This window comes from Siniperca chuatsi, linkage group LG4 (genome assembly GCF_020085105.1).
Source record: "Siniperca chuatsi isolate FFG_IHB_CAS linkage group LG4, ASM2008510v1, whole genome shotgun sequence".
NCBI classification, from domain to species: domain Eukaryota; kingdom Metazoa; phylum Chordata; class Actinopteri; order Centrarchiformes; family Sinipercidae; genus Siniperca; species Siniperca chuatsi.
In genome coordinates this window covers 17,658,611-17,680,244 of record NC_058045.1, presented here as the reverse complement: position 1 = coordinate 17,680,244, position 21,634 = coordinate 17,658,611, and the positions used below count along the sequence as shown (strand labels likewise).

At 39.7% G+C, this 21,634-nt stretch overlaps 1 protein-coding gene and 1 long non-coding RNA gene across 2 annotated transcripts in view; one reads left to right on the top strand and one right to left on the bottom strand.

The window, feature by feature from the left end:
* The window catches only part of ldlrad3 (low density lipoprotein receptor class A domain containing 3), a 73,931-nt gene that overhangs the window by 34,041 nt on the left and 18,256 nt on the right, over positions 1–21,634 (bottom strand). The window contains 3 exon segments of the mRNA XM_044192314.1: positions 5–139; positions 2,186–2,311; positions 11,354–11,500. Of these exon segments, the coding sequence (XP_044048249.1) occupies positions 5–139; positions 2,186–2,311; positions 11,354–11,500 (408 nt within the window).
* LOC122874442 lies at positions 8,067–10,531 on the top strand. The gene is made up of 2 exons (XR_006377609.1): positions 8,067–8,565; positions 9,818–10,531. It is a non-coding gene; the product is annotated as an uncharacterized LOC122874442 (long non-coding RNA).

The window sequence follows — 21,634 nt, the reverse complement described above, 5'->3', positions numbered from 1 at the left end:
TTACCTGCTGTAGTTAGGCAGAGCTCCTCGTCACTGTTGTCCTGACAGTTGTCCTGGCCGTTACACAAGAAGCTGCGGTCTACACAGTGGCCATTTCGACACTTGAAGCGAGCCTCCGAGCACACCAATGGGTTGCCTGCTGTGGTTCAGTCAGAGGTCAAGGGTCAAGTGTTAGTTCAAACAGGGTTACATTGAGAAGTTACCTGAGAAACATGAGCAACTCTGGGAGTGACTCTGAGAAACAAACTTCGGAGCATAAACAAATGATTTAAAAGCAAATTAAGTTAATCATCTGTAGTGGTAGTTTGTGCAATTTGTTAGAATTTGTTTTTGTGTACTTGTTGGACCCATCCCATCTACAACACTTTAAAAGAAAAACATGGCTATTTTTCATGGGGGTTTTCAGTGAAATGAAACATTAAAAACAGTGTGAGTTAATAAAGAATGTGATCTGGGGAGTCAAATCAAACTCAAACTCAACAGAAAGAATAAAATAATTTCTAAAAGACATTCAAAATCCTGCCCAGCACTACCACTTCCTTTTAGCACGTTCTGATTTTGTCTTTGTTCTAGTTTCTGCAAAATGAGGCAGAATTATCTTGTGAGAAGATCCAGACAATTATACAGTCATGACGCAGTATGTGCTGGGAGTGTGGAGAAAAGCTCCATTTAAATGGCTAGATTAGATTTGTGAGTATGGGGCCCTGCAGGCTAGGAACACTGCCTCTGACAGTGGTGAGTGATTGGCTTGATGCACTTTCTCCACTGGGAAAGCAAGGATGGGATCATGTTAGGACAAACTATATGCCTGATAATATAGACTACACCTGGATCCTGGCATCTAAAAGGCAAAGCTAGACCCAAGGGTGCAGAGTCAGGAATTACAAGCAATGCAAACAAATAAAGATGACTCAAACTTTTTTGAAAAATTTACAGAATTTGCTACATTTGCCAATTATACTTTGTCATCACTATTATTATCTGCTCTAAATGTAGGATTTAATAGTGAGTGGAGGGGACAGCAACAGTGCAGAAATTGCATTCTTTATAGAATAACATTCTCCTTCATTTTCCTCTGAAAGGAGGAACATGAAGAATATCTGCTTCACACAGTAGAAAGCACAAGCAATACTGTTCTGGCATTACAGAAACTAAAGCAGAACAAAAGTAGGTTTAAAAATAATTCTAGTGATAATCTCTGACCCCACTGTTCATAACCAAATCTAAAAAAGGTAACAGTTGATCACGTGCGTGCTGTGCCTCTGGAAAATCACAGAGATTTTTATTTTTCAAAATGAATCCAAAAATTTAGGTTGGGATGTCAGTTCAGTTTTATAAGCAAGGTCTTGTCATTTTTTTGTTCACAACGAACACAATAAAAAATTGAGATAGGAGAAGGAAGGAGGAAGAGAGGAAAAGAGACAAAAGTGTGAAAGATGTACAGAGGTGTTTTAGTTGGATATCTTTATGCGTCAAACTCCCTTTGCTGCTCCTAAATTAAATGAATTAAAGCATTTTTATCACTAAGTGTTGTTTTGTGTTGCACTTCCATAATGTTGTCGCACTCAAAACAGACTTGTCAGTTGTCACAATTGAAACAACAGAGGCTGGGGTATTCTTGTTTTTATTTCTTCGCGTGTGTCAAGCTCCAAAAGCACTTGATCCTACATTTCCCATAATGCAACCAATAGCGTCTTTATGTTAGACTACTCTCTGCCTGGTTAGCACCTACATCTTTCAAACTCCACACCTCCAGTTTGTAAATCAGGCTTTCTGTTAAATATATAGTCTCCAAGCCCAAGCTGAGATAACTCAGTAGTGTCAGTGATTACATCACTACGACATCATCAGTTATTTTCTCCGAGTTGAAAAAGCTCCTCCAGAGCCACAGAGGAAACTATAAAACTGCTTTTACATGCTCAATAGTACAGGATGAGTAAACTGACTTTTATGTGTAAAATTGCTGGACTACCCCTTTAATACTTTGTTCAGATTTTACAGCAATAATTGTACTTGAGTAAAGTACAAAGTACATTCAGTACTCAACCCACCACTGGCTATATGACCGGTGCAGTAGCTGCAGTATAAACTGTTGGGATACAGTACATCATTGAACAGACTATGACTTCTTGTGGCCATGGCATGAGACAGATAGTTATTGTTGAAATTGGTTGTCGAAACTCACTGCAGTTCTCCTCGTCACTCCCGTCAGGACAGTCACTAAAGCCGTTACAGCGGAAGCGTCCGATGATGCAGTGGACACCATTAGCACAGGCGAAGAATGTAGGGGCGCACTTCGACTTAACCTTAGCTAAGGACAGATGGAGGGTTGGGGGAAGTGGTGAAAAGAAGAACAATGGATTAGTTTATGGGTGATGTGGAGATGATGCAGCAATTTTCAATGCACTACTTCATGCTTTATGACAGAATTTGCCTTGGTGGTGATGCACAAGGGGAACAGTCAAACACCTGCTTTGTTATAGAGATCAATTAATTATTCAGCTCAATTTGTTCTGTAATGCTTATCTTCACATTCTCTGTCGTATGACAAGTAAAGGGTAAGGTCCAGAGCACAAATTACTGATAGGAGAAGAAAACAAGTTAATGACAAAGACAAAGAGACCAAATCGTGTGGGAGAGTGTTTGTATGGATTCTGCCATTGATCAGCCTAAGCAGGCCACAGGTCTTATCTCCCAGGACAGGCCTGAGACTGAGTGACGAGCATGCAGAACATCAATGCCTGGCATCCCCTGTTTAACACTAACCCCTAGTTTTAACTCAAACACATTGATCTTCCCTGGCAGAATGAGAAAAACAAGATAGCAGGTAGATACAAGCAAAGGCACCAGAAAATAAAGGACCTCTCTTTCGCTCAATCACTGTGAAGTTAGAATTTTAAAGTCTGATGGCAACAAAAAAGACACACAAAAGACATTGCAGTATGACCATCGCTATTTACAGTTTATAATAATGAGACACATCTGTGTGAAATACAGTATCCTCTCTCAGAGCTCTGTTTCTCTACTCCAGCCTTTGTTAAACTACTCATGGATTATTCCCTTCCAATAATTTGCATTATAATTCAAAAGCTTAAACTTGTAAATTTGGCTTTGTGTGAGAGCTACTCCTGTTGTAATCGTGCTTATTGGACACAGAGAAAGGAAAAGCTACGCATTACAGCTAAGACATTTTTATGATACTGGTTAAATAAGACTACAAGTTAATGCTAGTGAGGAAACAGCATTATAAACACTTTAAACACTACAAAACAACAAAAGGATGGAGCAACCCACACACTCAAACACACGTGGAGGGGGAGAGTGAGTGGGCATACTAGAGATCTCAAAGCAAGCCACCAAACAGTCTTTCTGTTTTTTCTATCTGCTGAATACAAAGGGTGGAATTGGCCCACTCATAGGTTGGCATTGTGCCGTCTCAAATGCCAAGGGCGCACATTTTTTCCTCTACAATATATTGTGGTAGGCTGATTTATGAGCTCTTTCAAGCTGCGGCGATTATGTGTAGCGAGTGGGGAGGGCGAGGCATAACAACCACGAGGAGCGCCCGTCTCCAGGATGAAATGTAATCCACTGAATGCAGGAGGAAGCTGGGATAGCGCCCGATCTCTGTGTCTGTAGTCTGGGAAGCCTTTGTTTACCTGGATAGCAGAGGCCATAACCACCCAAAGCTCATTTTGCATGGTGTATCACATTCATTAGAGTTCAGGGAGAAAACCAGACATGGCTTTGAGCTGTAGCAACACATAAAAGAAAAGATACAAAAACATGCTGCTGTGAAGGGGTAAATTGAAATTAATCTGCCCACAAACAAAGGCAGTATCATCCTTTATTCTCTATTTTTATTTATTTTGCAGATTATTTAGTTTTATATTGAAGACAATATAAAGTTTCTTCTTTGAAAATACAACTTTTTCTTCTTTTCTGCATATACATGGATGCTGACTGCTTTTTTTTCATTTGTAAGGCAGACTTGGCTAGAAGAACAGCTCTGAGATTCCTCATTCACTTCCTCCCTCAACCGAATCCTCATTACCACTTCTACTGCTGGCAGGATTCATCTGACCTAGTGTTTGTGTTCCAAATTAGCTCGAAAGTCACATGAAGGTTAAGCTCATGAAGGGAGATTCATGGGTGGGAGAGACAGCACTGGTTGGAAAGATAGAGCTACTGTGTTTAGCTGTATTTGGGGGGATGCATGGCCCTTTATACCCTTAGCTGAACAGTTTTCAGAGCAGGAAGATGAAAAATTAATTAGAAGGAGCATATTGAGGGTGGAAGAGATGGTAAAAACATAAACCTTATTATCCTTTGATAATACTGTGAAAGTGTCTTGTTTTATTCCAGGTCTGGGACTTCTACCGTTCAAATTGAAATACTGCTGTTGATCCAGGTAGTGCTACTTCATTTCAGCACCTCTGCTTTACTCTGCAACCTATAACCATCCATTTCATCCAGGCTTCATCCCTTCTGTCATCGCTCTGTTTCTTGGTTTGAACTGCTTCAGTTCCATGCCAAATTTTCTTTCTCTTCTCTAAGCCTTTGTAGAAGTTGTTTACGAAAAGCAGGCAGGGTGTTGGATGGCTTCCAAACTTAGTTCCAGTGTTCAGCTGAGCAGTGCAAATGAAAACGAATGAGGTTAGCAGTCAAGCTGATTCCTTGAGGTAAGACTATCACTAGCAGAAAAACGTGGCTGGATCACACGGAAATGCACAGTTGGCGGACACACAAACAAAGGCACAAAAACACACACATAAACATGCCCTCTTTCTCTCTGTTGAAATGAATTTGTTTTATTTTCATGTTTATTTAAAATATCAACAACAACACAACAAGTCAAATATTTCTTTCTAAAAGAAAAACAAAGTCCAGGCCAAGGAGTGTAGCATCATGACATATTTTCGGTTTAAGAGTAAATCATTTGATAATCTAACATGAAGCTGAAACTGAATACTACTGTTTGTCTCTCCTCTCCCGTCTTTATCTGCCCCGTGGCTTCAACATTCATGTCAGGCTGAATCCAACAGCATAACTCCTGTTGCAGATGCAGTATGCTTTGCTCTTCCCCAATATGCACCTCTATGCCCTTCTCTACACTTCTCCCCTTTTCTCCCTCTCCTCGGTTCCCCAGAGAACAGGTAGGCTTGGTCGTGATGGGCATGCATGATTGACAGGGTGAGGAGAAAGACTGGAGAAAGAGACTAATAAGAAAGAAAACAGTGCAGAGAATAGAGGCAGAGACAGAGTGGAGACAGCTGAGGACTTCAAAGGTTTCTCTGACCTTGCTGAGCATTTCTGAGGGGAGGAAATCAATAGGTAATGGAGTCAGGGTGTAAGCAAGAAGGGCAAGGGTAGTTTCAGTCGAGAAGGCTTGGGGATCAAAATAATCATTCCATACGTTTCACTGTCTAAGCCCTGCACACACACCAGTTGTACAATACAATAACCTTCTGTGTGCAGGAAGAGGTATGGCAACATTATAGAGCTGCCTTCATCTCAAGGGCCAAGCGTTTACGGGCCACTGGCGTTCTGCAAAGCCATCAAACTTCATGCTAGATGAGGAAGCAAGTGTGGCTCATATACCATACAGCAGGCGTATGTGCAAATATCAGTAATATTTCAACAACTTCCGATAAAAGGAGAGGGAAACAAGGGCATATAGTGAAAAAGCAGCGAGTGATCTGTCAGATAATGACCCTGCAGCAATATTCATCATAGAAAGCAACGTGCTGCTAAAATTGCCTTCTTTGAACTGGTAGCGCCCAACATTGTATTGGGAAATTAAAAGAAAGCATTTCTTATTGCTTTGAAGATTTCGAAGCAATCATTTTGCGTAATTTGTGACAATCGGACAGGGATAGCTTTCTTTCTAAAAGAGAAAACTAGAAGTGAAAAATGAGGAGATTCAGGAGATAAAATCAAAGTAAGACTGTATATAAGACCATAATCAATATTTCATCCCTGTTCTTGGTATTAATTATACCAGCTTATTGATCAGTCAACCATTAAGCACATGGGATGCACCAGACTCCCAGTCCCATTAAACCATCCTCTGCTGTCCTTAGTTTTCCTGCTATTAATGCTCCATATTCTCTTCATTTTCTTCTCTTCTCTTTTCTTTTTGCTCTCTTGACAGTTTTTTTTCTGAGCTGGCTAAAACAACACACACAAACCAAGACATGCTCCAGTCTATGTCCCCCAAAGTCCTCCAATCCCACCTGCTTATTCTTCGAACGTGTCCTCCTAAATGTACACACCCACAATGAGACACAAATACAAACACACTCTCTGAGCAAAGAACACCTATCCACAATGAAGCATAGCAGAACCAAGCATGAACAGAAGACAACAGCAGAATAAAAACATATCTGTCAGCAGTAAATAGCTCTTTGCGTTAGAGTCAGTGCATTGGTCACTGTTCTTATCACATGAACACACACTTGGTGGGTTTGGTAAAGAATTGGCAGTGTGTGAGCCTTGATATCTAAATCATAACCAATCTGTATCAGGAGTCTTTTTAGCTATTTCCAGCCCTGCTGTTCGAGGAGAACTTTGTTGTTGATAAGCATTTAGCGGCTCTTTTGAAATAAATATCTCATGGGCATTTTGTGGAGGTCAGTACAGGAAAAAAAACAAAAAGCACCATTGATGTTGCTCCAGGCTTTGGCTGTGTTATGACTGCAGAAAGCAATAATGTGATAATAGTCAAGTAATCCAATGAACTGAATTTATTTTGCTTGTAATTGTTGTGAAGAGCTAACAGGATCAATAACGAGTGCATCAGGTAATGAAAACTCCAAACAGTTATATCCTTCATTGTTATGAAGTATTAATAGACTTTTAAACTAACTGACAAAACATCAGCACTTGTGTGAGCCTCCAATCAGAAAGTTTGCTCAGTGGCACAGGTTACAGGCTTAACATGTGTATGAATGGTGAGCAGTTCAAACAAAGTGATTTTCCCTTCACAAATTGTTTCATTTAAAGCCAGACTATGTAACTTTTGCTGACCAGCACCACTGTGGCCACAAGTGACGATTAAAGAATAATGGTAAATGGTAAAATGTGTTACTCAAGTAAAGAAGAGTCATCAAGTCAGCGAACTTACGCAGCAATATTCATCTAAAGTTTGCTAACATTGGCCACCATTAGCTACTGCTCATACAGAGTGTACTGATTTGAGCAATGGTTAATTTTATTGTTTATGAATTCAACACCTCATTTAAAGAGGAAGATTGTGTTATTTCTTTTTTTTTTAAGTTACACAGTCTTGCTTTAAGGGGGAATTATTATGAAGTCAGGGGAAAAAAATATGTAGAAGAAAAATGTTTTTGAATCTCACCCATGCTATTTATCATCATGTGACCCTTCAGATTTATCTTGCGACCCCTTTAGGCCCTCGACCCTCAGTTTAGGAACCATTGCTCTAAAGAAAAGGGGGGCTCAACCAGCAACATCCTGTTGATTAAAGACATGCTGACATGCAAACTCGATTTTGAGCAGAATACGAGGAGACAAAGAGCCCATTCTTTGTTCTTTAAGAGCCACTGGTCCTGCTGATGGCCTTCTAGTTAAAAGCAGAGCAAAAGTTGAACTTGCACAGAAGTTTGTAAGTGTACAATACTGAATGCATGGATTCTTCCACACCGAGAGGCCACGGCCTGAGCCTGCAGGAGCGTTAGTTCAGAACAGCTTCTCTGTTTTTGCTCTCTCTCCCAACTGCATTTCTGTCCCCCCGTCTTTGATTCCCCACTTTTTGCTTTATACCTCATGTCCACTCACTCTTTCGGCCCCACTACGCAGCTCTCTCGTCTGCTCATGCTCTGCACAGACAAGGGCAAAGAGGCTAATCCTGGCTCTGAGGCCCAGTAAGCTCAGTCAGCTCTCCTCTCTTCTGTCAGTGTCCATTTCGTCTAACAGTCTCCCAGGCTGTTGTTATGGACACCAGAGAGCAGGGTGGTACTTTTGACCTCTTTGTGTGAGGAATTAGTCAGCAGCCTGTCTCTGAATCATTGCTTGAAGACCCCTCAGACCTGCCAACACATATACATACAAGCACACCCACATAGAGTAGATGCTCAATATTGGAGATATTGTTCAAACAAGTGATATGTTTTCATCTAAAATTCTGTTAAATTCATGTGGAGCAAAGCAGAAGTTACACTCCATAAAAAATTGGACTTGATAAAAACGATCTGTAGGGGGGTCCTGGCCTCGCGCAGCAGGACAGTAATGCAATAAGCTGCATCTTTAATGCAATAAGACTCAGGCTGCAGATATTGCCTCTCTCAGCCCAGACTGTTATTTAAGAGCCAGCAAAAAGTATTTACATGACTCAAGTTGACCCTTGTGCTAGAGGGGACCGGAAGAACAAACAAACAAGAGAGAAGCAGCGGGGCTTGGGAGGAAGGGAGAAGCCTATCTTTTCTAGGTGAATAAACATTCGCTGACCATTTGAGAGAGACAATTCCTGGTCTATGAGGCGTAGCATACTGGGACACATCTACAATAAGTAAATAATTAAAGGACGGAGGACCAGCGGACCAGGTTTGCACGATTCTCTTCTGAACTTCCTCATCCACTGATAGCACTGGAATAAAATACAGTCAGGTCAACAATAAAAGGTAGAAAGACGTTTCTTTCTGAGGGCAAAGTACAGTAAATTCCGATGTACAGTATGTGCAAGTGAGTGTGCTTGTTGGTGTTTTTTTTGGAGTTTAACAAATTTTGAACAGATTCAAAAGAAAATTGATCATGAAATTGATTTGTTCTCCTTTGTGTTTCCCCGTTAGCCACATGGTTTCCAAAAACAAAATTCTCATTAATGAGACACAATGGAGATCACCAAATATGACCTTTACCTCAGGCTCTGTATAAATATTCCTTGGATCAGAGACACCCACATCAGCACAATCTGCTGGCTAAGCATGGGCTTACAGGGGATCTACTCTCTAACTACAGCTGTCTTCTTTTGCAACTGTATGTGTTAATAATAGAGACTGTTCCTGGAGCAAAAGTTTTTATATGTTCATACATATTATATATATATAAAGTTATTGTGTATATATGCATGCATGCAAAGTGCACACTGTCCATGCCTAACAGAGGCAGAGAAAAAAACATGGGGGTTGCTAAAAACTTAACGCTTAATGCTAGTCTCATCCCTGGCCACTTAAAATTAAGGAAACAAGTGGTCAAAATTGTTAAAAAAAGCTTCCGGACATTGATGGACAATTAAAACACATGTTCTTGGTCTGACAGAATCCATCCGCTCAAATTATAGATGGGAGGAAATTTAATAGTAATGACCATGATTGCAAAGGACAGTGGTCAGACATCATCAGATACACTGTGTGTTTTCCTATTTGGTTATGTAAAGGAAAAAAAAAGTGAGTCTGACAGCAATATTTCACTAAATAAAGGTGATTTCGTTTTTCTGAGGAAGCATTGAAACACTATTCATGTTGCTCAGTGACCGTACATGAGAAGGAGAATAAGCTAAGTCAACAAACTGTCTTTCAAGTTAGCAAAGGAACCACCCCCTCTGTTAAATATATATATAGAACTGTAAATATATAAAAGTGTTCGTGTGTTTTCTTAGAGAGGGGTGTCTAATTATGATTCTCCTTGCAGAGAATCCAGTGCTGCAGCCTCAAAGTTTCCAGGCATTGTGTTCTCCTCAGATAATAGACATCCAGGCAGAACTCCTGCTGTAGCAACCATAATGATTCCTCCTCTCTGCCTTCTCTCCTTCCCCAACTCCCTTGTTTCCCCTCCCTCCGTCTATCTGTCCCTGCAGAGGGCCTAATGGAGCCAGAGGTTTGTCTGGGGACTTTTGTGAGGCAGTCACCGGTGATATCGACTGACAACTAGCCATCTATTTGAGGATAATAAGGCCCACTTATGCCAGAGCAGATAATGTAGATGTCGACAACAAGCAGAAGTAGTCATCTGACAACTGGAGAAGCAGGCTGAGTGTGATGCTTTATAATAACTTGCTTTTATCTTTAGCAGTACAGCATGTAGTGTCAGCAACAGACAAAAAAATAATAATCTTGCTTGTCTGTAGGTTCAAAGTACTTGAGGTGAATTTGACTGAGAATGTAACAAACTGACACATGAATTGTGTGATTAGATAAAACAGGAAGACTTATCTAAATGTATCTAATTCTGATGCAATTAGGTTTTACTAGGTCTGACAGTTGTTGACAGTTTAAGGCCATTGAGTGATGAGAATCTGGGGCACAGAACCCATCCATATAAGTAGTTCATTAATGTAACAGACTTTCTTTAAGTTACAGGGATGTCAGTAGTAAAGGTGTACAAAAGAATATAGTCTAGGATACCACTTTTTCCTATGAATGTACAACTTAAAATGACCAAGGCATTACAAACTAAGAAGATTGATGACTGCAGAGTTTGTGGGCTGTGAGAGTCTGTATGTGTGTGCTGGCATGCCATGGGACACAACTTTGTCCAGAGTAAGGTGCCTGTTCCCTGTGCTGCCAGCAAGAGAGAAAAGTGAGAGAAGTGACTGCTGGGGAAAAGAAGAAAATGAGAGAGGTGACAGAATGGAGGGCAAACCGTATGTGATTTTTTTTTTGGCAGGGAATTAGCTGGGTAAAAAAAAAATGTAATTTCTGTAAGAAGAGGGTTTTGTTTTTCTATTAGAAAACAAGCCTCTGTGAAGCAAATTACAAGCCAAAAGCCAAAAATCATCAGATGAGATAAAGAGGGGAAGGCACAGAGAGGAGTGGAAACAGGACTGCGAGACTGTTAGAGAGATGAATATATCGGGAGATGGGGGTTTCCATTCAGTGTGGCAGGCCTCAGAGTCAATCTTCATCAGCAATCCCATCTTTGTGTGGAACTCTGGCTGAGACGGGAGGGCGAAGAGGAGGAGCAGCAGACCAGAAAGATCAAAGCCAACTAAAAGTGAGGATCAAAACTGAATTATTACTGTAGCCTTACAGTAGAATTATGCATGCGCTACTATTCCTGCACACAGAAGTAATCGGCCTTTGCTTTGATGGCATTAAGTTTTGCCCTGGTGCTAAACTGGGGCCGAGGGTCTGAGAGGGAGGAGGAGGGGTGCACGCTGGGGGAGAGGAAATGGAGGATTGAGGAAGGAAGTTAATTTAAGTTGGCAGAGAATTAGGTTTAAATGGCCCTTATGGCGCAGGAGAAGAAGCACAACTGCAATGTTGGATAGCGAGAGGAGTTCAGGATTTGAGAAGACATGACGTGACTCTAAATAGGTTATGTGGCTTCATTGCTTTAAGACACAGCTAAGGCCAAAGAAAGGATTTGATAATGGAGTCTAAACTGGACTTACGACAGCCTTTTTCGTCACTCTTGTCAAAGCAGTCAGGCAATCCGTCACACTGCCATCCGCCTGGGACACACTTCCCATCTCCACACATGAAGTTTCCAGGGATGTTGCACTCTGTGGTGAAGTTATTCCCTGGGAGCAGCTGGCTCTCTGATTGATGAACAGAGAGAATGACACAGGAAGAGGAAGAGAGAGGAGGATGACAAGAAAGAAAGCAGACTATTACAATCTCATTCCATGATGAAATCAAAACAGGTAGAGGGATATTGCATTTCAGTGATATTCATCACCACAGTCAAAATTGAAGACCCTTATTATCTCCATTCGCAGATAGAAAAATATTAAACGCAGTGGCTCTATTTAAAAAGCCATATCAATCTACGGGCAAATAAACAGAGGACAATCTCATGAATACAAAAGAAGAGAAGGTCATTCAGTGTTAACGGTATTGTGGACGTCAGCCTCACTTTAGAGCTAGGCGGTATCATAATCGGGCAGATAAGGATACAAACACCAAGAAACAATCACATTCAAACAAAGCACATATTTATGTCTTGGACATAGATGCACAGATACACACACACACAGACCAGAAATAAACACATTCGGCAGAAAGCATGTGCCCTGAACTAGTTTGGGGCATTTCTAGTTGACGCAGTGCAGCTGCGGCATAATGGGCTGGAATGTGAAACATGGCCTTTTGGCTGAGGTCTGACACTATGCGGTGAGCAGCTTAGCTCGTAAACAAAACTATAGGGCAGTAATGAGGAGTTCCGAACAGACTGTGGAACACTTTCATGCTGCAGAGCTGAAACTGGGTTCAGCTGGTAGGCCACTTCATTAGACTTGAGAGCAGGAAGCATGAGGTGTCCCTGCTGCTAAGAGGAGTGGACCTTTAAGCCTTAAAGCTGGGGTATGCAATTCTAATCCAATACACGTCTTTTTGTCAAATTCAGTGAATATCTCCTCATGGTCCGCTAGCTGTTTGTTCTGTGTGTGCTGAAAAAAACTCTGGTGTTTGTACACAGCCCTGGCTCTGTAAATGGGAAACAAACAAAGTGTTTGACCGAGCCACAGACAACACTATTGCAGCCATTACAGCCATGATTTTTGTCAGGTAACGTTAAATGAATTGCCCACGGACATTCAGTTTACTTTCTAGTTTGCCAAGACACGCCGTTGGTGTGATGTTAGTAGTAGCAGGAGAGTTGTGAATATCGCTGTCTGGAGCTGGTCTGCTGGCTCTGGGAAACCGTCTCCTCCTCTCTGGCTGTTAGCGTTGCAGCAGCAACTGTAGCGACAGTTTGCTAACCCGCAACCTAGCTAATGTTAGTTACATTACTTGCTGTGTCGTTGTTCGCTCTATATCATGGTATTTGTCATTGTAATGGATTTCTCCAGAATCGCATACCCCACCTTTAAGTAAAGTGACTGATTGGGTCACTCTATAGATCTCTTGTCCTTACACAACTCTAATTACGAAAAGAAGTGATGTGAAAAAGAAAAAAAAAGGCGCTACACATTTGTGTTACATTCATATTATCATTACTAACTGAACTGCTATACTTTAGCTTAATTACACTAAACAATTGAGACTAAGGATGGGACGGCCTCTACCTCACACTCATAGTGCTGTTTAAAGAGAAGATGCTGCTTCTGTTCTTCCAATATTTCAAAATAAATCAGATAAATGAATTCACTTTGTGCAGAAGAAATAGGGTTTGTTTTCTCTATTTAATCATTACAGGGACACATTCTCGACGAGGCAGTATCCATTACTGAAGGATTCATTGTACTCCGATACAAATAGAAAGATTTGACCTTTGAGTTGTTGTGAATTCATAACCAGAGCTCACAGGTTCAATGCAGTTAGTAGATGTAGCCAGCTCAAAGAGTACCGCTGAGTAACTGACACATAGAAATCATCTGTTCTTACAGCATCATTCTCTTGCTGCCCTTTTACCGCAGCAGGTTGTGGAAACCATGTATGTATCTTCTTTTAAATGAGACAGCACAATGCTTCTGATCCTCTGTGGTGATGATGCAAACCCCTCTTTTGTCTCTTGCAATATAGAAAAGGGGAAGTGAGGGATAGAGAGAAAAGGCTCTTGTAATTTATATAGAGTATTCCAATTATCATTTCGCTTTTTGGTGGGAGGACTTGTCAAACGCAACTATTAAATGAATACATGCAATGGAAATTGTTATGCATACATATTAGTGATTACTACCTCCACGAAACTAAAACAAATAGTAGACTGCTTGTGCCTACATCTTAGTTCAAGTTTCACCTGTGTGGTATAATATTTCAATAAATTGAAAGCCAATCCCAATGGTGTTGCAGAGACCATTTCTTGTAGACAGCATTTTACCATGGTGAGCCTCTTGGATATATAAACAGCCATCCAGGTATGCTTGAAAACTGCCAAATGTCAATTTTTTGTTATCTATCTGAGAAAACACCACCATCTTCACACAATCTCCCCTGGCTCTTCCCCTCCCATCCTTGTTTGTTTGGCTCTTTCTGATAAAGGGACCTACACAGAGATGCACACTTTGGAGAGAAATAGAGAGATAGGGAGAGAGGAACAATGGCACAGTAACGTTAGAAGGCGTAAACAAAGACTTTTACAAGCCATCGCAGTTGGAAAGGCTTAAGATACAGTTAGACTACTAATTTTACTATTTTAACTAAAAAATGTACCTAAATATATTTCAAGAAAAGATAGCATGTGCACAATTAATTAACACATTTAAAATAATAAATGAACTTATAAACTTATAACAAAGCTGACACTGAGGCCATTTGTTGTCATCTTTTTGATACACGCAACAAACCATTTTTGTGCCCTGATCGTGACAGATTAGGATGAAGTTCACATCACATATAAAGGGAAATATTGCAAATCCTAAGCTACACCCTTGTTTACCAGCTCTATCTGACTTGTTCCTCATAATGTAGCCATAATGTGAATACTTTTTACACTTGGTATACTAGATTCCTCAGCAGCCAGCAGCCTTTATGAGGGTTTACAGACCAGCAAACTTACACACAAATGAGTGTGATTAGGGCCACTCAATGTCGACAACACAACTAAGTAAAATACCACGTAAATGTCCATACAGACTCACACACAACACAAGTGTTGGAGGGAGCCATGTGAAATGACTTCAAACAGCTGGCGGTTCGAGAGGCATCAGGTTAATTGGAGAGTTTCTTTGAGAGCATGAGGGAGAAAGAGAGAGAGGACTATATGTGTTGTAAGTGTGTGTGTGTGTTTGAGAAGCAGCCAAAAAGAGTGAAGATAGAAGGGTGACAGACAGCTCATCTTTTCCCATGAGTCTCTGACACTGCCAATAGCAAACCTCTGCAGCACTTCTTGCATCCAGGTTTGGAGTTCCTCTTTTGGTAGCCTCGACACATTTAATTGCTATACCCTTGTCATTCTATCGATACAGTAATAAGCCTGAATACTTACAGCGGTTTACCGTTGAGGTAACAAACATGCCCACCTCATTACCACAGTAAGTGTGGCTACACAGCTCATTACAGACTGCTCTATGAACTTGTTACCAGAATAATAATTCAGTACAGTTCTCTGTGGGCTCTGCAACTCTCCCAAGGTGACCTGAAGAATTTTAATGGACAGTGTCCATGCGCACTGGCTCACTCATTCATCCCATATGCTTTAACTATTATGCTGTGGATAGCTGGGGGCATTATGCACAGCTGCACAACACTGCTGTTTACAACTGTGGTCACACAGTGGGTGTGTGAGGGAGAACTGGAGGAGATAAGGCAGGGATGACGCTGGACGGCTGTGTATCTTGCTGGGGGGAAGTACAGACCAATTACTCAGGGTAAATATTGACTATACTATCCTTGCTTCTGTACACCCATCCTCTGCCTTCCACCCTTTCCCACCCTCCACCATGCCTGTGTCACCTAAGCCCCCATTTAGACTGTTAAATCATAGTGGGTAGAATCTTTCAGGCATCATCTGGATACTTTTCTAATTAGCATTTACATTTTCTGTTTGCGCACCTTCCAAGAAGTTTCACTGGTTCAATCAAGGTGAAATACTTACCCCTCCATCTTTTAGCTCAACTGCTGCTGCTGGTACTGTATAGCGTGCATCAGTCTTACCTCAATTATAATTTGAAATAAAAACTAACTCCCAGCATAAATACAAGTCTAATTTCCCAGAGGTTCTAAATAATACTGAAATCAAATTTGGAATATTTTCTGCAATATTTTCTAAAGGCAAAATCCTCCCTAATGCAATCTTTCTTTGTCTCATGTTGAGCCATAAGTGACATGCAATATGAGCATGACTGCTGTGCTGTGTTAGATTATATTCAGAACATAAGGGCACTAATGAAAGCAAAATCTCATATTTCCACAAAGTTTAAAAATCCCCTCCAGACATGTTTTAAGACACAGAAAAATATTCTGCTTTGAATAATAATTTGTCTGATATGGTATTTTTACACAAAAATATTAAATTATGTTGTCTTACAGTTACATCTCCTTCATCCTCATTAGAAAATCCAGATCTGTGAAGATGCAAATATTTCTTGTTTCAAAAGTTTAATTGCAGAACATAAGATCTCTTCTACTACTATGAAAAGTCCATTCTCAGTGTATGTGCACTGGAGGTTTCAATTTTTCACATCACACTTGCACACAAGTTGCATGGTGGACCATGATTGGTTTCCAAATTAGTTATGAAGTCACAAAGTCCTGCTTGTACGTGCATGTGTTAAACTGACATTTAAGGTGAACACAGAGAAACTTTCCACCTTCAAAAGATAAAAACAGCCTTCTAGCATCAAACTCTGCATATACATCAGTCTGCACAGTGAATGTCAAACAGCCAAGAGAAAAAACAATAAGCAAAACACATTTTAAAGGTACCCTGTGTAGTTTTTGACCACTAACAGTGCTATACGGAAATGTTTTTACCAGTGGGTTTTGTTTGCACGCATGCATGTGCACTTATGTGAGACACGATACACATTCCTGCTTCCAATTTCAAGCAATTCCACTGCTCAACAATTGGTGGTGATAATGCACAAAGAAATATAGTGATGTGCCTGCAAAGGCAAGGAAAAAGAAGACTGCAAGCTCGCAAACATAGATGTAAACAATGCAGGATTTCAAATATTCAAAACATTGGCTCTCCAAATGTTTTATGAGGAAGGAAACATGTTCAACATGTTTGTCAGGCCTCAAAGATGCACACAGTCCATTATCAAAACAGGCATTTCTGGGTTAAATTGAGGAAAAAAACTTATCTAAAACAGATTTTTTTTTTTTAAAAGGTGATTACTTTTTGCATAACTGCAATTGGAAAGATCTGGGGAACACGTTCCCACAATCTCTTAAAAGGGTTGTCAATTATTCAATATCTTTGACCACTGTTGCACATTTCAAAGAGCAAAAATCAAGTCAATGCACATTTGGCAAGCTTCCAACTGTCATTCCAACATTTTCCATGGGTACACTTCATACATAATGATTCTGGAAATGGCAGTCTGGAGACTTCAGTACACCCTAAGCAATTCTCTGAATATGCAAAGACGGCCACGCAAGGCAGCCTGCGATCCAGCCACCCACATCTGCCACTGTCTCCCAGGTCTTATGAATATTTTCATACCAAATTGTCAGCATGCTGCCCTGGACAGCTAATTCAGTAATAAAATCTATATTACTCTTGACAGAGCCTATTGAAAATGTAATAAATCTTAAAGAGTATAGATGGCTTCCCCTATAAGACCCTTCTGGGTATGTCTGGACTTGGAGGCAGGAAGATGCTATGAGGAGTTAACACAACAGTATGTAGGGAAAACATGTGAAGACTGTCAGCTCACTAAGGAAAAGTAGAGATGAAGATGAGTAGATGAACGGGAACAAATCGGAGGGGAGGGAAGCTCATGATACTGCTGGACATAGAGTAACATGGAACGAGTAGAAGAAAAAGGTAGAGGGGTAATAAAAAAGAAACAGAGAGGTGGACAGTAACATCATTTTCTGCCCTCAGATTATAGCTGCCCTAAGCAAGTTCTATTCCCTGTGCTCTGTGCGTGAAAGGTCAGTGATATAAATCTATATCTCAGATGACTATTGGCTTGGCTGTTACTGCTTTAACCCCATCTTCCTCAGTAGGCCTAGATATCTGACCTGCATTGATTAGCCCTGGGTGAAAGGCTGAGCCTCGGATTGAAACAGCACCAGAAAATTTATAAGGCTGTCTTTGTATACTTTGTTATCTATCTATCTATCTATCTATATATATATATATATATATATATATATATATATATATATTAGTTTATAGAGGGGAGTTGTTGAGCTCTCCAGAGGAAAATATCAACCATCCCTTAACGTAGGTTTTTTTGTCCTCAAAAATACACCATACTGTGCAAAACAGTCTCAAGTGAATTATGTGAAATTCAGTTTGAAGCTGAAAAAGAGCAAGTCAAGTTACATTACAGCCTGATAATGTCAATACAAACATAGACAGCAGGGTGTGCTTGTGTTGGAGGATAAGGGAGGAGTGAATCGATATGGCCTAGCTCTGAATAAAAACTTGCCTTTTCAGGTTCAAGGATAGAAACTTATTTTTCAATTACACACCACTGTTAATGGGCAAGCTATCCAAGCAGTTGATTTGGCTGTCTCTTTCATTGTGTGTGTGTGGCGGAGAGAGAGAGAGAGAGAGAGAGAGAGAGAGAGAGAGAGAGAGAGAGAGAGAGAGAGAGAGAGAGAGAGAGAAAACAGCTTCCTAGAGAGAGGAAAATATTCTCCATCATTTTCCCTCAACTCACTGAAGCGTCCAGTATAAATAAGTGTAAAGAACTGGGTCTGCATCAATTAAAGACCCCCTATAGACAGACAGACAAAGAACAAGCAGGGTCATAAGCATCAGATTAAAGCACCCCTTAATGGGGAGAGATAGAGAATAGGGCAGTCATGCATGCAAAATATAAAATAAAATAAAAAGACAGTAAAGCCTGAATAATATGATACTGGCTACATTTAGGCCTGTGTCTCTTTTAGCCTCTAGCAGCCACATGGAAGCTATTTTCTGGGAGGAAGTTCTGTGCATCTATGTGTTTGAGGAGGAAGCGCCACAGGCTTCATCACCTGCTATATAGTTACTTTATTTGTGGTGTCAACTCTGTACAGTTATGTCCATGGCAACAATGCTAAATGAGCAATTGAGCCAAAGACCTACAGTATAAACTTAATTCTAAAGTGAGAAGAACACAGCTCTTAATACATGCTAAGATAAAGTTAGATTTTAACACAAAACAAAAGCAGATTATGAATGCAATTAGGTTTTAAAAAAGTGCAAAATCAAAAGTCATTCAGCAGATCTTCAGCCCTGTGGATTTAGGGTTAGGTCACATTACCCCTCTGCTTGCATCACTGCACTGGCTACCTGTATCATTTAGCATTGACTTTAAAGTCTGTTTATTTATCTACAAAGCATTGCTTAATCTAGCACCCTCATACATCAGCGACTGCCTCTCATTTTATGTCCCAACAAGAACTCTCAGATCTTCCACTGTCTTTCTTTTCCTAAAGTGTCCCACAAGAAATCTGGTGAGGCTACTTTCTGTTTTTATGACCCTAAACTGTGGAACTCCCCTTGGATCTCAGGACAACAAACTCCCTTGGTATTTTTAAAATAAATTAAAGACCTATCTTTTTACTTGGCTTGACGTTGCTGGTATCATTTATCAAACAGTTTATTTGTTTATTTATTTTCTTCCTTCTTTCTCTTGCCTTTGTTGTATATTATTGATATGATATCTTTGCATGAAATATGCTATACAAATAAAGTAATTATTATTATTATTGTTGTGAATTATGCCCCAAAGCTATAGAACACACTACCTATTATCAGGGAAGCCAGCTCGCTAAATATTTTTTAAAAAGCAAACTAAAGTTCACTTTAGCCTTTAATTAGCTGTGACTTTCCTGATACAGGCTGGAAACTCTTTTTGCACTTTGCTTTGCACTTATGCACTGCCGCACTTCTTTTAAAATGCTGTATTTTACGTGATGTTATGCAATCCATGTATACTATTTTTTAACTTTAATTTTATTATCATTATTATTCAGGTTTTATTTTCCATCTTATATTATGCATTCTATTTTTATCTTTATTTTAGTTTTATTTTTACTATCATTATCAAAAGAGTTTTTCCATCTTATTTTACATTAATTACGTCTTTCATGTGAAGCACTCGGTGCATGTCATTTCTTTGTTGTAAAGCACTTTGAGCTGCATTTCTTGTATGAAAGGTGCAATACAAATAAAGTTTATCATCATCATTATTATTATTATTAGAAGGCAAATAATACTTAAACAAAAGACAAAATGCCTTTTCTGGATGTAGGTTGACTATTCTAGAAGATACATTGAAAATAGATTGCATTAAATATATTTTCATATGCTGCTCATGCTATTTTTGGCAGTGCAGAGTACAGGCTATGTACACTCATTCACATTACTAAGCTGTGATACAGCTTCATGAAAATATTCTTTTTAGACAAAAGTATTAGAGATATTTGTTCACTAATTTCTCATTGAACACACACACACACACACACACACACACACACACACACACGATTTGGTGCAGTGGGGTAATGCGTCCATACACCCCCTAGTTCCAGTGAGTCACAGCAGAAATTTGATTGTAGTCCATTGTTTGAGTAGTTCAGTAAACTATAGTAGTAATCTAAAGAGGTACTCAGTAATGTGCAGTGGATTACATGTTGTGCCTATTTCTCCTGACAAAAAAATCAAACAAATTCACATAAAGATGCAAATTAAGGGGCATTTGAAAGAAAGAGCAAAAGAAAACGGAGAGAGGAAATGGGAATGAGCAGAATGAAAGCATGACACAAGCGGAGGTAAATCAAAAGTTCTTATACTGTTTTTTATGACAAAAATGGGTATTTACATTGTAAATAAACTGCAGGGGAGAAGGTGGACCTCTGTGGGGAACTCTGGAGATTTTATGGTTCACATTCTGGATAATCAGTTAATACAGAAACACAATGATAAACAAAAAAGCTTGGCAAATTTGGGATAATTACCAGCAAGCAAAATAATTGATGCTGAGTTACTGGGTGTGGACATGGCATTCAGTGTAAGAGCATAGATAACAATATGCGCTGTATGTGATTATGGCTTCTCCGTTGGTGGGTTTGACCTCAACATACAACAGCTGCAGGCAATCCTTCCCTTAACCTCCAACATTTCTCAAAACACATTAATGATCTAACACTAGCTAATCATGGGCTATATTAATGAGCAGAAGCAACTTCAAGCTAAATTTGTGATCAATACTATGGTTTTCTCCAATGTTCTTTCTATCAAAATAATTACCCACTGTGAATCTATCAGTGGACTCTACCATCAGGCTACAATGACTATTTACAATAAGGCCTCTATCACTTTAGACAAATTCATTTGTCATTTCCTTATGTTCCAATTTTCATGCATGCACAATGCTGCATTCCCATTTTCTCACTTGTTTAATGTCATTCTGTGTATGTTGACTTTGTGGTGTGACTGTTATGTAGGCCATATCTTTTATTATAGGTTTTAATGTGTAGCACACTCCAAAAATAAGACTTCTCCACAAGGGAAAAATAATCAACGGGTTGATGTGAGTCAGTCTTCCTGCCTCTGTTATTCTCAGAGAGGAACGTGGATATGAGAGGCCCTGGACAGCCAACATCTTCCCTGCTCCATATTCCTCTGATACACTTCTGACATCAACATCACAACAGAATCTAAGCACTAAACATAGCTTCATCCTAAAAGGAAAATTTACATTTTGGTTCATTTGCATTGCATTTTTTAGTCTTTTCAATGTTTACATTTATTTTACACTTGTGCAATTTTTGTTTTTTGTGCAACTTGTGAGTTTTAACCATCTATTCTACATTTCTCTGGCCAGTTTCATTGACACAGCTAGGGAAGGCTAAAGCTAGGAAGCTGCAGCTTTACAACAAAGCCCAATAAGGCAACCAACACAAGTAATCCGACAACCAGACAGGTTTTAAACAAATCCCAGATTTACCCAGTTATATAAAGCACATATTTGGAGGTGAAAACAAAAGCACATACACCTGAAATCATTCACTACTTTGTAAAAGTAAGCAGAGTGGGTTAAAGATAAACTTGTGAAAGAAGAACATTTACAGCAAACTGTTTAGGTAATAACTACAACATTCATCTTCATTTTCACTTGAGG